The 14,029-nt window shown below is 44.3% G+C and overlaps 2 protein-coding genes across 2 annotated transcripts in view; both read left to right on the plus strand.

The window, feature by feature from the left end:
- ferry3 (FERRY endosomal RAB5 effector complex subunit 3) overlaps positions 1 to 14,029 on the plus strand; it is a 452,554-nt gene that overhangs the window by 209,970 nt on the left and 228,555 nt on the right. The gene's annotated exons all lie outside the window — the stretch shown is intronic.
- cdh13 (cadherin 13, H-cadherin (heart)) overlaps positions 13,552 to 14,029 on the plus strand; it is a 352,261-nt gene continuing 351,783 nt past the window's right edge. The window contains exon 1 of the mRNA XM_072434742.1: positions 13,552 to 13,834. Coding sequence (XP_072290843.1) covers positions 13,790 to 13,834 — 45 coding nt within the window. The 5' untranslated portion in view covers positions 13,552 to 13,789. The remainder of the gene's footprint in view (positions 13,835 to 14,029) is intronic.

Genomic DNA, 14,029 nt, shown 5'->3' on the forward strand with positions numbered 1-14,029 from the left:
CCTCATCTGCCTGAAGAGTGGGTCCAGTTCGCCTCAGTCGGTCCCTCATCTGCCTGAAGAGTGGGTCCAGCTCCAGTCTCCTCGTGTCCGTCTGTCCGTCTGTGAGAGTCGGATCTCTCCTTCACTGGAACTCCTCCAGGTTTCTACGCTTTTTTCCCAAAGAGGTTTTTTTGTAGTTTTTCCTGGCCGAGAAGGAGAGTCTAAGGACAGAGGACCCTGGGACATCGTCCCTCGCCACCACAGACATTGTCTGACTCCCTCGCCACCACAGACATTGTTGATTCATTTCTCCCTGTGGCCCTCAGAGGCAACTGTTGTTGTGATTTTGGGCCTTACGAAAATAAATTGATTTGATTTAATTTGATAAAAGATTTTCTGAGATGTTAAATTTCCACAACCATAATGTACAAAGGTGTAAATGAGTCATGTTTGATGTAGTATGTCCCTGTGTCAGGACGAGTATCGAAAATATACACGGTAATAGTTAAGTTTAGGAAAAGGATACAGTCTTGTCTTAATGGTAGATAATATTTGTGCTGAGAAAAAAAGTAGTATATCACAGTATGGCCCGTTTGTCAAGGTAACTGTGGCTGGATGTGAGGGGTTTGTGGTAAAGGGTCAGCTATAGAGGTATGCAGCCAGATGTCCCCTAGTGGGCAGGTTAAGGTACACTTTATTGTCCTCATAGGGTAATTTTGTCCTCTGCATGTGACCCATCCTTCCATGCCGCTGGGGCCCCTCGTCAGGAGCAGTGGTCGCTGTAGTGCAGCGCCCGGTGGCCCATCTCCAGATCGTTGTGCAGCGCCCGGTGGCCCATCTCCAGATCGTTGTGCAGCGCCCGGTGGCCCATCTCCAGATCTTTGTGCAGCGCCCGGTGGCCCATCTCCAGATCGTTGTGCAGCGCCCGGTGGCCCATCTCCAGATCTTTGTGCAGCGCCCGGTGGCCCATCTCCAGATCGTTGTGCAGCGCCCGGTGGCCCATCTCCAGATCTTTGTGCAGCGCCCGGTGGCCCATCTCCAGATCTTTGTGCAGCGCCCGGTGGCCCATCTCCAGATCTTTGTGCAGCGCCCGGTGGCCCATCTCCAGATCTTTGTGCAGCGCCCGGTGGCCCATCTCCAGATCGTTGTGCAGCGCCCGGTGGCCCATCTCCAGATCTTTGTGCAGCGCCCGGTGGCCCATCTCCAGATCGTTGTGCAGCGCCCGGTGGCCCATCTCCAGATCGTTGTGCAGCGCCCGGTGGCCCATCTCCAGATCTTTGTGCAGCGCCCGGTGGCCCATCTCCAGATCGTTGTGCAGCGCCCGGTGGCCCATCTCCAGATCTTTGTGCAGCGCCCGGTGGCCCATCTCCAGATCGTTGTGCAGCGCCCGGTGGCCCATCTCCAGATCTTTGTGCAGCGCCCGGTGGCCCATCTCCAGATCGTTGTGCAGCGCCCGGTGGCCCATCTCCAGATCGTTGTGCAGCGCCCGGTGGCCCATCTCCAGATCGTTGTGCAGCGCCCGGTGGCCCATCTCCAGATCTTTGTGCAGCGCCCGGTGGCCCATCTCCAGATCGTTGTGCAGCGCCCGGTGGCCCATCTCCAGATCTTTGTGCAGCGCCCGGTGGCCCATCTCCAGATCGTTGTGCAGCGCCCGGTGGCCCATCTCCAGATCTTTGTGCAGCGCCCGGTGGCCCATCTCCAGATCTTTGTGCAGCGCCCGGTGGCCCATCTCCAGATCTTTGTGCAGCGCCCGGTGGCCCATCTCCAGATCTTTGTGCAGCGCCCGGTGGCCCATCTCCAGATCGTTGTGCAGCGCCCGGTGGCCCATCTCCAGATCTTTGTGCAGCGCCCGGTGGCCCATCTCCAGATCGTTGTGCAGCGCCCGGTGGCCCATCTCCAGATCGTTGTGCAGCGCCCGGTGGCCCATCTCCAGATCGTTGTGCAGCGCCCGGTGGCCCATCTCCAGATCGTTGTGCACGGCTTGGTCAGAACTACCGTAGCTGGGGAATTGTACCTATTGTGCATGTTTTGGGTTGATAGAGAAACCGGAGCATCTGGAAGAAACCCACCCGGACATGGGGAGAAACATGCAAACGTCACACAGCAATGCCAAAAGTGTAGCATAGCACACATAGTCTGGTACAGGGTTTGGACTTTTGAGGACTAAACTGGATACTTTTGAGTGCTGAATGGCCCTGTAGGAAGGCATCCATTTAAGATGAGACTTACAGATAAGACTGGTAATTCATTTTTCTTTTTAAAGTTGGTCAACACAACTAATTAAATGTTTTCTTCATTATATGCTTACATGGTGGTGAGCAAATAATAACACATTTATTTTGGAGCATACGAGTTGTGCAAGCTAACTTTGTATGTACCTTTTGTTCCAGCACACTACTTTTAGAACGGACGTGCATGTCTCTCTTTTCATTCATTTAATTACCGGTAAACATGTTCCCTTGTCTTTGTTTACAAATTATTTTTGTTAAAAGTCATATTAATTTTCTTTTCATAAGAAGTCAAATCAAATTCTAAATGGAGATTGATCAATTTTAGGGGAACAAACCAACAAACAAAGCCTGATTATATTTTGGCATGTATTTGCACTGCAGTTTTTGTACATGGCAGTGGAAATATTTGTAATGGCGATGGTAAGGTCTTAGGTCATCTTGAAGCAGCACTCACAATGTGAAATAATAGAAGGCTGTCGGTCCCACACTTGAAGTTATCATTTGAAGAGTTCTCCAAAAGCCAAAGTGAAGAAATTTGAAAATTGAAGATCACAGGTCTGTCTTTATAAAATTCTGCCTGGAAAGGGATCAGGGCTGCAGCTTTTGGATCGGATGCTTTTCAATACATTTATACAGAATAAAGGAAGGAACTGAGGGTCAGTTTTCCTTTTCAGTCAAAAGAGAAGTGTAGATGATATAGAGTTGGTTCCGAGATGTGACTTGAAAATCATAACATTTCATTTGTACAATATACTGTATCGTTTTTTTTTTTTTTTTTTTTTTTTTTTTCAGGTTTACTGGAGGTAAATACATTTGGTTTGAAAGGACACTATTTTAGTACAGTCTTCAAAAAAGTATTTGCTCAAGCTAAGGTACTATCATTATTATTGATGACATGGAGTACATTGGTTGTACTGTATGTGGAAGATCTGCAAAGTTCAAATGTTAATGATAGTTGAAAAAAAAAATATTGTAAATTTATCATGACAAATCTGCTTCAAGCAAGTTTATTTCATTAATTGCGGTATTGCTTGTGTGTGTCTTAATGTTAAGATGTGTGCAAAATACTTGTAAAGCGAAGCATGTAGTTAGGTTTACCAGCAAATGCATCATTTCTGCCATTGGTCTTGACACTACATTGTGGGAGCTTTTGCACACCATACAAACTTAAGTATGTAAAGGTCAGAACCACATGCACTCTCTACCACCATCTAGTGGCATGTTGTCTCCACACGCTCCATAAACAGTAGTATAGGCCTGGCAGTGAGATTCAAAAGTATTCTGCTGCTTCACTTTGCAGAGAGCATTCACCTCCGTGCAGTGCTGGCGTAATTAGAACTGAAGGAGAGCAGGTTTTGTGGTTTAAATCAGATAAATTGCGTTAATTGCATTCCCCTGTCCCCTGTGTATTCGTGTTGTTGTTCCGGATGATTAGCTTAATGAATCAAGAATAATTGGATACATGTACACACGCTAACATTGTAACACAGTTCAAGGTCTGAGGACCACAGAGGACTCACAGATGCTGTCGAGAGAAAGGATTGTTTTATTTAAGTATGTACATTCTCACAAATATTAATCCTTGTTATTTTTGTCAGGGGCCACACATTTGCTTTATTGTGCTTTGGAATCCGTTCAATAATTGTGCCTGAAAGTTTGAATAATTCCACTACTTTTGAAATTGAAACGAAACATATTTCACCTTAGATCATTTTTGTTGACATTGAACATTGAACTTCATCCCAATTACAGTTTCATGTGAATACATTCAGTAATTGCAGTAGTATGTATTAGTTGTGAATCAGGCCAAAAAAAATCAGTGTTTAAAAATTTAATTCTAGAATTCTGATTTTTCTTGCACCTAAAATATGTTCAGATCAGTACTTTGTGTGCCCCATGAACCCAAACCTATTATTTCTTACTTAATTTGGTTGGATGGTGCCCTTGGATCTATAATACTTCCATGGATGGTCCCAGTACTAAATATTTTTGATGGAGTTGAACAAATACATGCACAGTTGTCCTGAGTTCTAAGACATACAGACATTTGGAGAAAGTTGGGGAATTCCAGTCAGGTGAAATGCTGTTTAAACTTAAATTTAACAAATAAAGGTTTGGTCATATATTTTAATTATAAAATAACTACCAAGATTAAGTGCTTCCACTTTAGGCCTGTGCAATTATTAAAAGTCCTCAATCCTCTCTCAGTAAAATATGTGGTCTGGAGCCGAGTTCTTTCAAGGAACACATTTGACAATCTTTGCATACAATGGTAATGTTTAAGCACCTGTACTGTTTATGTTCAGGATATTAACATAAAAAATAATCTTGACAAAAGAAAATTGAATTGGAAAATTAGGGAATGTCTATCAACCCACAGTTTTTATTTTCTGTCAGAAAAAAGTCAATGGGTTAATAAAGTATTATTGCAGTTGAAAACGGCCTCAATATTTTAGATTTGTATTAATCATTTTTTTGAAAACTATTGATTTAGACAATTTTAATTGAGATTTTCTGCCTCTATAAACATGAAAAGAAGCATAATAGTGTTAATATTTTTTCTTTAATGCTGATTGAACTGTATTTCCAAAACACAAGAGATAGCAGAGAGAAGCACTGACAGAAATCTAATTTAAAAATCACTCGCCGGAGCAGAGAGCACTTGACAGATCTTGGGCACGCTTTTGCTGAAACAATTTTTTTTTCCATCTGAATGTGTAAAGACTGTTGATTTAGTATTGGACAGATCAAGCTGCTGTAGAAGCTCTTGCCAAAACACATACACTACAGACTATAATATTTGTTCTGTACAGAAAAGTGTAACGTTAATTATGTTTTAAATTAGGATCATTGTTCAGCAAAAGCTTATAATTATAACATGTTGAAATGGTATGGTATTCCTGATTTAAGGTTTGACTTAAAGGAACAAAATCTTTTCCTTTTAACATTCTTTATCGTCTCAATGTGTAACCTATGGATTTGTTTGTACTCAAGTAGATTCGGTTGTGAAGCCTGTGAAGAGTATTGACCTTGAGCGTACGAATAACATTTAACCCATCCATCCATCTTCTTCTGCTTCTCCGGGGCCGTGTCGCTGGGGCAGCAGTCTAAGCAGAAACTCCCAGACATCCCACATCTCAGACACTTCCTCCAGCTCCCCTGGGGGGATCCCGAGGTGTTCCCAAGCCAAGAGACATAGTCCCTCCAGCGTGTCCTGGGCTTCCCCCAGGACCTCATCCCGGTGAGACATGCCCAGAACACGGGCCGGGCAGGGAGCCGTCCAGGAGACTCCGGAACAGACCCGAGCCACCTCAGCTGGCTCCTCTTGACGGGGAGGAGCAGTGACTCTACTCCGAGGCCTCCGGTGTGACTGAGCTGATTTTCACGGTCTTCGATGTGAAAAACAGAACGAGCTCTGTTTGTAGCACTCCATAGCGCTCCTCTGAGGGAGCGCCCGGCCACCCTACGGAGGAAACTCATTTCAACTGCTTCTACCCATGATCATGTCTGTTCGGTCATCACCCAAAATTCTCATGACATAGGTGAGGGGATAAGGTAAATTGACCGGTAAATCAAGATCCTTTTGCCTCAACTCCATCTTCACCGCTACAGTCCGATACAGCGACAGTGTCACTGCAGCCGCTGCACCGATCCATTTGTCCGTCTTACCAGGTAATAAATCATAGATTTAGCAAGCATGCAGATGATTATTGCAACATTCTGTATGTTTGCCATGCTTATTAGCATGAAAACTTTTGCACAGATACTTGACCACAACAAATTTATAAATGAGCCTTTTGTGAGAAAAACTGAAGCAGAAGGTTGAATGTTTTTCTCCAGCACAATCTTTTGTGAACTCTTCATTACTTCTTCTGTCGCCTCTGTCGTGTTGGCAAACAAGCTTTGTAATATGACACCACTCTTTTCTGCAAATAACATGTTTGGGTTTATAGAGTTAACAACGTAAAATATATCATTTTATTCTACCTCATGAATATGCATCTTTTTTTAAAACTTTTTTAAAGTGAAAGACTGGATTTATGTGATTTGAGAAAGTGCAGCCAACTATTTTTATTTTAAATATTTCAGAAATGTTATTATAGAAGAAGGTTTGGTCAATTAATTTGAACTTTATGTCACGCAATTAACCAACCATTATTCTCAGTTCCTTTGAACATCACAGGCTATTTCTGCCACGCTTTGAATAAAATGTACTTTTTTTTACACCCCGCTGATCATTTTTTCTATTTAGTCTCGCCTGTACTTTGTTACCTCCTCATGTCGGAACTTATGGGCTTCTTACAGCTGGAGTCACTGATATTTCCGTGCATTTTACCAAACCAATAAATGAATATGGCAGAAATTGTGTCTGGGAAAAGCAATTCTTCAAGAGTCACAACAATTCCTCTCCTCATTTTTCACATCCACAGAGAAGAGAAACCAGGAAGAGACAATGTGGTGCCTCACCTTTCACAAAGACCCTCTTTTAATGTGATTACTTCTGGCACCATTAGCCAAATCATAGGCACAACAATCTGTCATCATATTGTTGTGTATGGTGTGCAAATCCAGTAGCACGAAGAATAATAACTACTTCTGCAGCTTAGAGTGCTTCATATGAAGAGTAAACGCTCTCCATAGCAACTCTGATCCAAGAGAAAGAGAAATGGTTGAAAGACTGAATAAAAGAATAAAAACGTAAAAAGGTTTGCACTTTTTTGAATATAATTAATGAAGGTGTTGACATTGACATGCAATTATAATTTCACCGATTACACTGATACAATTATATTTATATACAAAATAAAACCTTCATGCAGTATTTACAAGAATTTATTGTTACTGTCCGTTTCTGAGATGGTATGAGCTGGACTAGAGTTATTATCTTCTGCTCATATTTAGTGCTTATGTGCTTTCTGGGCTACATAATTCACCCCAGGCTGAGATGTGCAGTGTCGACTCCGGGTGTGCAAAGATATGGTGGCAATAATCCTGCAACTGACTTTATTTTTATCCACATACATTTCTATTACTTATCAAAAAGTTCCAAATCTTATCCATTTCAAGCACAGGCGATTTATGCTTTTGATCTGCACATCAGTCATTAATCCAGGCTCCAGGTTCTATACTGTCAATGTATATATGGGTGTTGACTCCATTTATTCGCTCCCTCGGGACATCAACTCTGCTGGAATGGTAAAACTGTCTTCATCTTAGCTTGAAAAGATTTATTCCTGAATTTCCTCTGTATTTTACAAGAGAAGCTTAGGGACAATTTTCTAAGTCATGTGGTGTTTTCTGCAACGGAGGCGGAGCTAAAAGTCAGCTGTAAAGACACAACAACAAAGTGGTTGAAATTGTGTTTGCTATAGACTCATCAATGACATCAAACTTGACAAAATAGTCAACTAGCAACTTAATAAAGATAATCATGAGCATTTGAACCACAGAAAAAAACAGTGGGTAGTTTCAGACTATTCAATGCTTAAGCCGAGGTGAAATAAATAAGTTTTTAATTATAATTGTAATAACGCACAGGAGTTTCATGCGGTTTTAATAAAATACATGAAGTAAACTAATCATTGAGACAATAAAATAATAAATTAAGCTTTTTTATTATTGCTATTAATTACTCAAATGACTCGATTAATCCTTACAGCCCTAATGTGAATTACGGCCCGTGAACTATATCGGCTGGCACATATTTTCAGCCGATATGAGTACTTGGAGGAATATCGATATGGCGATATTCCACCTGGGCATGTTATACATCATTTTAAAGCTTATTTACTGACAGATTAATGCCCCAATATTTAGTGCAGCTCCTTGTTTCTGCAGAGTTTGGCTGTATGTTTGAGATGCCGTAGTACAGCTCCAGAGTGACGCTCCTGTTTGTGTCGCTCTGACTATTCATGGCTCTGACTGAGGCAGTGATGGATTTAAATACTCTGAACTCAGCTACAAACTCAAGAATAAAAGTTCACTTTAGCACAGATCACACCAATGACAAAATTTATGAAAAATAAAACCTAAGTGTCAGTGTGGAGAAGAGAGAAGATTCTGGTCAGCTAACGTTAGCGCACATGCTGCTACTGCTGTTGTCAACAACAACAACATGCTGGATTATATTTTGATGCTTTGGTTCTTTAGTTTACTTTAGTTTGCTCTTAGCTCGTGTAATGCTACCACAACGTTGTAAACTCTGCCTCTGTTCTCTCATTGGCTGCTGTAAAGTGATTATGGCTGTACCTGGATACTGGACTGACATTGACATGTAAATGAGCAGTGGAAAGTTCATGGTCAGAATTTACGCATATTAATTACCGCAGCGCACATTGAGAGTGAATGCGGATCCACATTAGCCCATGGCTACAATCCGGCTGTTTGCAGCATGTATATCATATATGTTCATTAACATGCACTGTCCTGACCAAATAAACAAATAATAATAGCATGCATTAATTAGGCTCACCCAAGGATGGACTGGAATATGGGATAACGATGGCTAAGTGGACCGGTGTGGGCTGTGCTGTTCCGCCGTAGTTGAGGCGAGCAGCGCGCCAGGGGCCGGACAGAATTTCCTGCAGGTAATTTGCTGCGGGATCCAGAGCAGTGTGTGCGTGGGAGTACATGACCACTCTCTATAGCAGAGGACCGAGCAGGTGGAGACGAGAGGAGGAGAGCTCTGTGTCATGTGGATGTATTATCTCAAGATGCTTTGACCATGTGAGTACAGCAACTTTGGTGACATTTTATGAATGAGGCTCGGTCTGAGTTTCAGTAGGATTAGTTCAGTTTAGTGTATATATTTAAAGGCAGTCCCATGTGGGTCTCAAGCCCTTGCTCAGAGCTGTATAAACACATTCATTGTAGTAATATTGTCGGTAACGGTCCGGACTGGGTCATAGCCCTCAAATACTAGACCCATTTGAAGTTGTACTATGCATTAGTGTAAGCTGAAGTTGGTTTAAAGCGGTGTTTCTCAGGGTGAGGCTCCACAAATGGGCCACAGAGAGTCTACAGATTAGGCTCTGCAAATGAAATTAGTGATTTTGATGTTTAAAGGTGCACCATGGAGAGGAGAATCCGACCGATAGTTGAACCTCGGATTCAGGAGGAGCAGAGTGGTTTTCGTCCCGGTCGTGGAACACTGGACCAGCTCTATACCCTCCATCGGGTGCTCGATGGTTCATGGGAGTTTGCCCAACCAGTCCACATGTGCTTTGTGGATCTGGAGAAGGCTTTCGACCATGTCCCTCGGGGTGTCCTTTGGGGGGTGCTCCGGGAGTACCTTTGCTCAGGGCTGTCCAGTCCCTGTATGACCGGAGCAGGGGCTGTATTCATTGCCGGCAGTAAGTCAGACCTGTTCCCAGTGCATGTTGGACTCCGCCAGGGCTGCCCTTTGTCACCGGTTCTGTTCATAGTTTTTATGGACAGAATTTCTAGGCGCAGTCAGGGGTCGGAAGGTGTCCGGTTTGGGGACCACAGGATTCCATCTCTGCTGTTTGCAGACGATGTTGTCCTGATGGCTCCATAAAACCCGAACCTGCAACATGCACTGGGACGGTTTGCAGCCGAGTGTGAAGCGGCTGGGATGAGAATCAGCACCTCCAAATCCGAGGCCATGGTTCTCGACCGGAAAAAGGTGGCTTGCCCTCTCCAGGTGGGTGGGGTTTCCTTGCCCCAAGTGGAGGAGTTCAAGTATCTCGGGGTCTTGTTCACGAGTGAGGGAAGGATGGAGCGTGAGATCGACAGGCGGATCGGTGCGGTCGGCCTGCATCAGGACCGTTGTGGTGAAGAGGGAGCTGAGCTGAAAGGCAAAGCTCTCTATTTACCGGTCGGTCTACGTTCCTACCCTCACCTATGGTCATGAGCTTTGGGTAGTGACCGAAAGAACAAGATCGCGGATACAAGCGGTCGAAATGAGTTTCCTCCGCCGTGTGGCTGGGCGCTCCCTTAGAGATAGGGTGAGGAGCCCGGCCACACGGGGGGAGCTCGGAGTAGAGCCGCTGCTCCTCCACGTCGAGAGGAGCCAGCTGAGGTGGCTCGGGCATCTGTTCCGGATGCCTCTTGGGCGTTTCAGGCATGTCCCACCGGGAAGAGGCCCCGGGGAAGACCCAGGACACGCTGGAGAGACTATGTCTCTCGGCTGGCCTGGGAACGCCTCGGGATCCCCCCCGGAGGAGTTGGAGGAAGTGTCTGGGGAGGAGGAAGTCTGGGAGTCCCTGCTCAGACTGCTGCCCCCGCTACCCGGCCCCGGATAAAGCGGCAGAAAATGGATGGATGGAGGTGCACCATGTAAGTTTTCTAGTTGAGGGCCATCACGTGATTTTATCATTAACTTGTTTTTTCTTTGCCTGTAAGGTTCAACAATATGATATAAATCTAGCTAGCTTCCAATTATTTATATATGAAGATTGTCTTATACCCCCAATAGCTACATAGTGCCCTTTTAAGTTAAGCTACATGCAAACTGTACACTGACAAAAATATGTACTGATCATGAAATTAATAAAAGAATCTACATATTCTAAATCGTTGTGTTTAATCAGGGTGAAATGATATAGTGGGATATCATTCAACCATAGCCAACTGGATCTTTGAAATAAATCTCCTGTAAAACCCATCAAAATGTCACAAAATCTCCGCAGATTTCCATCTCTTCTGAGCCATCTCGAACACAGTCTTTCTCTGTCGTCCCTCAGCTCTTTTTGTACTTCGCGGTCCGAAGCGTGGAGCTACACTGAAGGAACTCGCTGCTAGCTTCGCTAAACACACACTGGCATATCAACCACGCATGCAGCCTGGGGAACATGCTGATATCCTGGGATCGAGCCAGAAAGAGCCTGCTCGTGTGCACTAGCATGCAGGGAATGATTGACATGTGGGAGAACTACTTGGCCATGAGGAAATGAAACTCTGTCTATTCAATCTTTAAGTTGGCCTCTCTGCCTTCAACTCTCGGGCCACTTTCCCCCCCAGTCCGCCCCTGGGCTCACCACTGGCTTGCAAAGTCTCTTCAATAGTTTAAGTCTATCAAAAAGATTTTTTTTTTCAGCCTTCAGAGGCAGAATAACAATAAATGTTGCCTCAATAAACCCAATTTAAAATGAATAGAGTCTGACACACATCAGCTGCCTACAAACTATTTATTACATTATGAAACGTATCTGCAGATATATCAACCCCTCCAATCTCTTTAAATATTGGCCTAGTATCAGCCGCCCAAAATCTATATTGGTCAGGCCCTAATGTGAACCTACGTGCTTCCTCAGCATTGATTCACACCACAATCACAAACCAGAAGACTTGAATATATTAGAAGAGGATAAACAAGTATTAAAAAATATAGATACCAAACAGAATGAGATGATGAATCCACTAATAACATTTTGTGTCAATCCTCCTTTGACCATGTGTAGTTTCACTGTGTAAAGTTTTGCATTTTTAATCTTAACACACACAACACTATGTATAATTTACCCTTTCTCTGTCTTATTCAATTAACATATATTTGATTAATGGAAATGTTTCTTTCACTTTTGTGACTATTATCCTTATCAACCTGTATTACTTAGTGCTCGTTCTGACTGAGCAGAGTAAAATATGCAGCTGTCTCATCAAGTCAAATAACTCAGAAACAGAACGGCAGAAATACGATTTATATTATGACAACGTTTAGCAATATTCTTCACCTCAGTGGCGGTTTCTGGGGTGGGCGAGGGCTGCGTTGACTGAAGGCGGCAGGAGAAGAAGACGTCAAGTCAGGTGCGCGAGATGCACAGTGCAACACAACGCACCTTCCAGATGTCACACTTCAACAGCCGTCATGCAGCCGTCAGCCCTTCCCTCCTACAGTATTCCGGACTGCGCCCCCGGGCTTCATGTGGGCGCATCGACTGTAGCCTGGTGTATTATGGGCCCTGTCCCAGCTCCTCATCACCGGGCCGACCCAAGGCAGAGCTGACATGCTTGTGCGTAAAACTGCGCCATAGAAAGCTCTCTGCGCAGGGAATAATCCACAGAGACATATGATGGGTGTGTAAGTCTGGCTGGACATTATGATAAATGACAGACCTCTTCAAAAAGGCTTCTCCTACTTTTCGCCTACTACTTTTACTACTAGTGAGGTAAGGTGTAAGGAGGGTATATTTATCATTCTCCTATGAGTGGATACAGTGCATGCCTGAAGTAGCACATTTACTGTTTTTTATCTTGAAATTCTACAAATACTTCATAATGACAACTTGAAAGAAGGTTGTTAGAATTCTTTGCAAATGTATCAAAAAAAAAAAGGAAAAAGAAGCTTAACGTACTTAACACAAGCACATGTACTTAACACACAGCGATTGCCATGAGCTCAGGCACATGGTTTTTCCACTGATCACCCTTGAGATACTTCTACAACTTGATGGGAGTCCAGGTTGATTGGACATGATTTGGAAAAGCCCTCGCCTGTCTATATGAGGTCCCACAGTTAACAGTGTCGGAGCACAAAGTCTGTAGACCTCCGAGACAGGAAGGGTACAGGGAAGGTCACTGAAATAGTTGTGCAGCATTGAAGCTGGTCGCCCGGCCTTTGTCAGAGAGGTGACCTGCAGCACTCATCCAATCAGGCCTGCTTGGTAAAGTGGCCACTCCTTTGTAAGCCCGTCTGGAGTTTGCAAAAAGGAAACCAAAGGACTCTCGTATCATAAAAAAAATATGATCTGGTCAGATGAAACAAAGATTTAACTGTTTGTCTTAAATATCAAAGAAACCAGGCACCACTCATCACCTGACCAGAACCCTCCCCAGAGTGAAGCATATTATGGTGGCAGTACACGCTCATGTTTTTCAGCACTGTAACAAAACAAAATGTGGTTATCTGCATTTTACTCCAAGTTGCTGAAGGCGATCCCAGCCTGCGCTCAGTAGTGCCTTAAGACTCATGTATTCATATTATTTTACACTGTATATTGGATCATTAGTGCAACACAATATCCTTAGCCACATTAGTGAAGTTCCCCTCTCCCAGGTCGCCCCGGGCACGGGAAACAGAGGCTCCAACAGTGCGTCGAACACGCTCTGACAGAAAACATAAATCACAGTCAAACGCAACGGATTAGAGGCGATGGCATTGCAATAATAAAGCTGCCACGTATTAAAAGAAAAAGAGACAGGAGGTTCCTAAATCCTCCACACCGGTGATAAATTCTGATTTGCGTGGCTAAAATTCTTCAATGACCTCATCAATATTATAGACTTTGATAGAGACTCAATAAGCTCCGCGCCTCTCTCCCTCCTCCGCGCTCTCTCTTTCCCCTCCTGTCGTTCTCATAAATCCATTGGTCGTGGTCTCGCTTTCACACCATCCGCCGCGTTGCCGATCAGACCACTGCAGTTGTATTTGGAAGAAGTTGGCAGCTGCTGGCGGAACGGCACAAAAGGCATTCCTCTCCTCACTCGCGTCGGACACTGGGATTATGTGCAGAGCTGTCTCAGTCTCTACTTCCCCGTGTTGAGCCTTGACATTCTTTCCAATTCCAAAATCGCGAGAGACAGAGAAAGAGAGAGAGACATTTCACCTGCGCACCGCCATGGAGATCGGAGTCCACATCCTCTTGGCTCTTCTCGCGCACCAGGTAGGACAAGAGTTACGAGCGCGTGCGGCGGTGCTCGGCCGGAGCGCGCGGCGGCTTTTACGCATCGGAGTTTGGAGCGCTCTACTCTTTTCTAAACACTTTTAACACACAATAATGCTGCTTTTCTTGCACGATCTCTTGGCAAACGGCATCGGGCTAAGTTTGACCGCACGTCTCCACATGAAGTGCGCCTTT

Source organism: Eucyclogobius newberryi, unplaced genomic scaffold (assembly GCF_026437365.1).
Source record: "Eucyclogobius newberryi isolate DKJ021-1_F unplaced genomic scaffold, fEucNew1.0.hap1 SCAF_7, whole genome shotgun sequence".
Taxonomy (NCBI): Eukaryota; Metazoa; Chordata; class Actinopteri; order Gobiiformes; family Gobiidae; genus Eucyclogobius; species Eucyclogobius newberryi.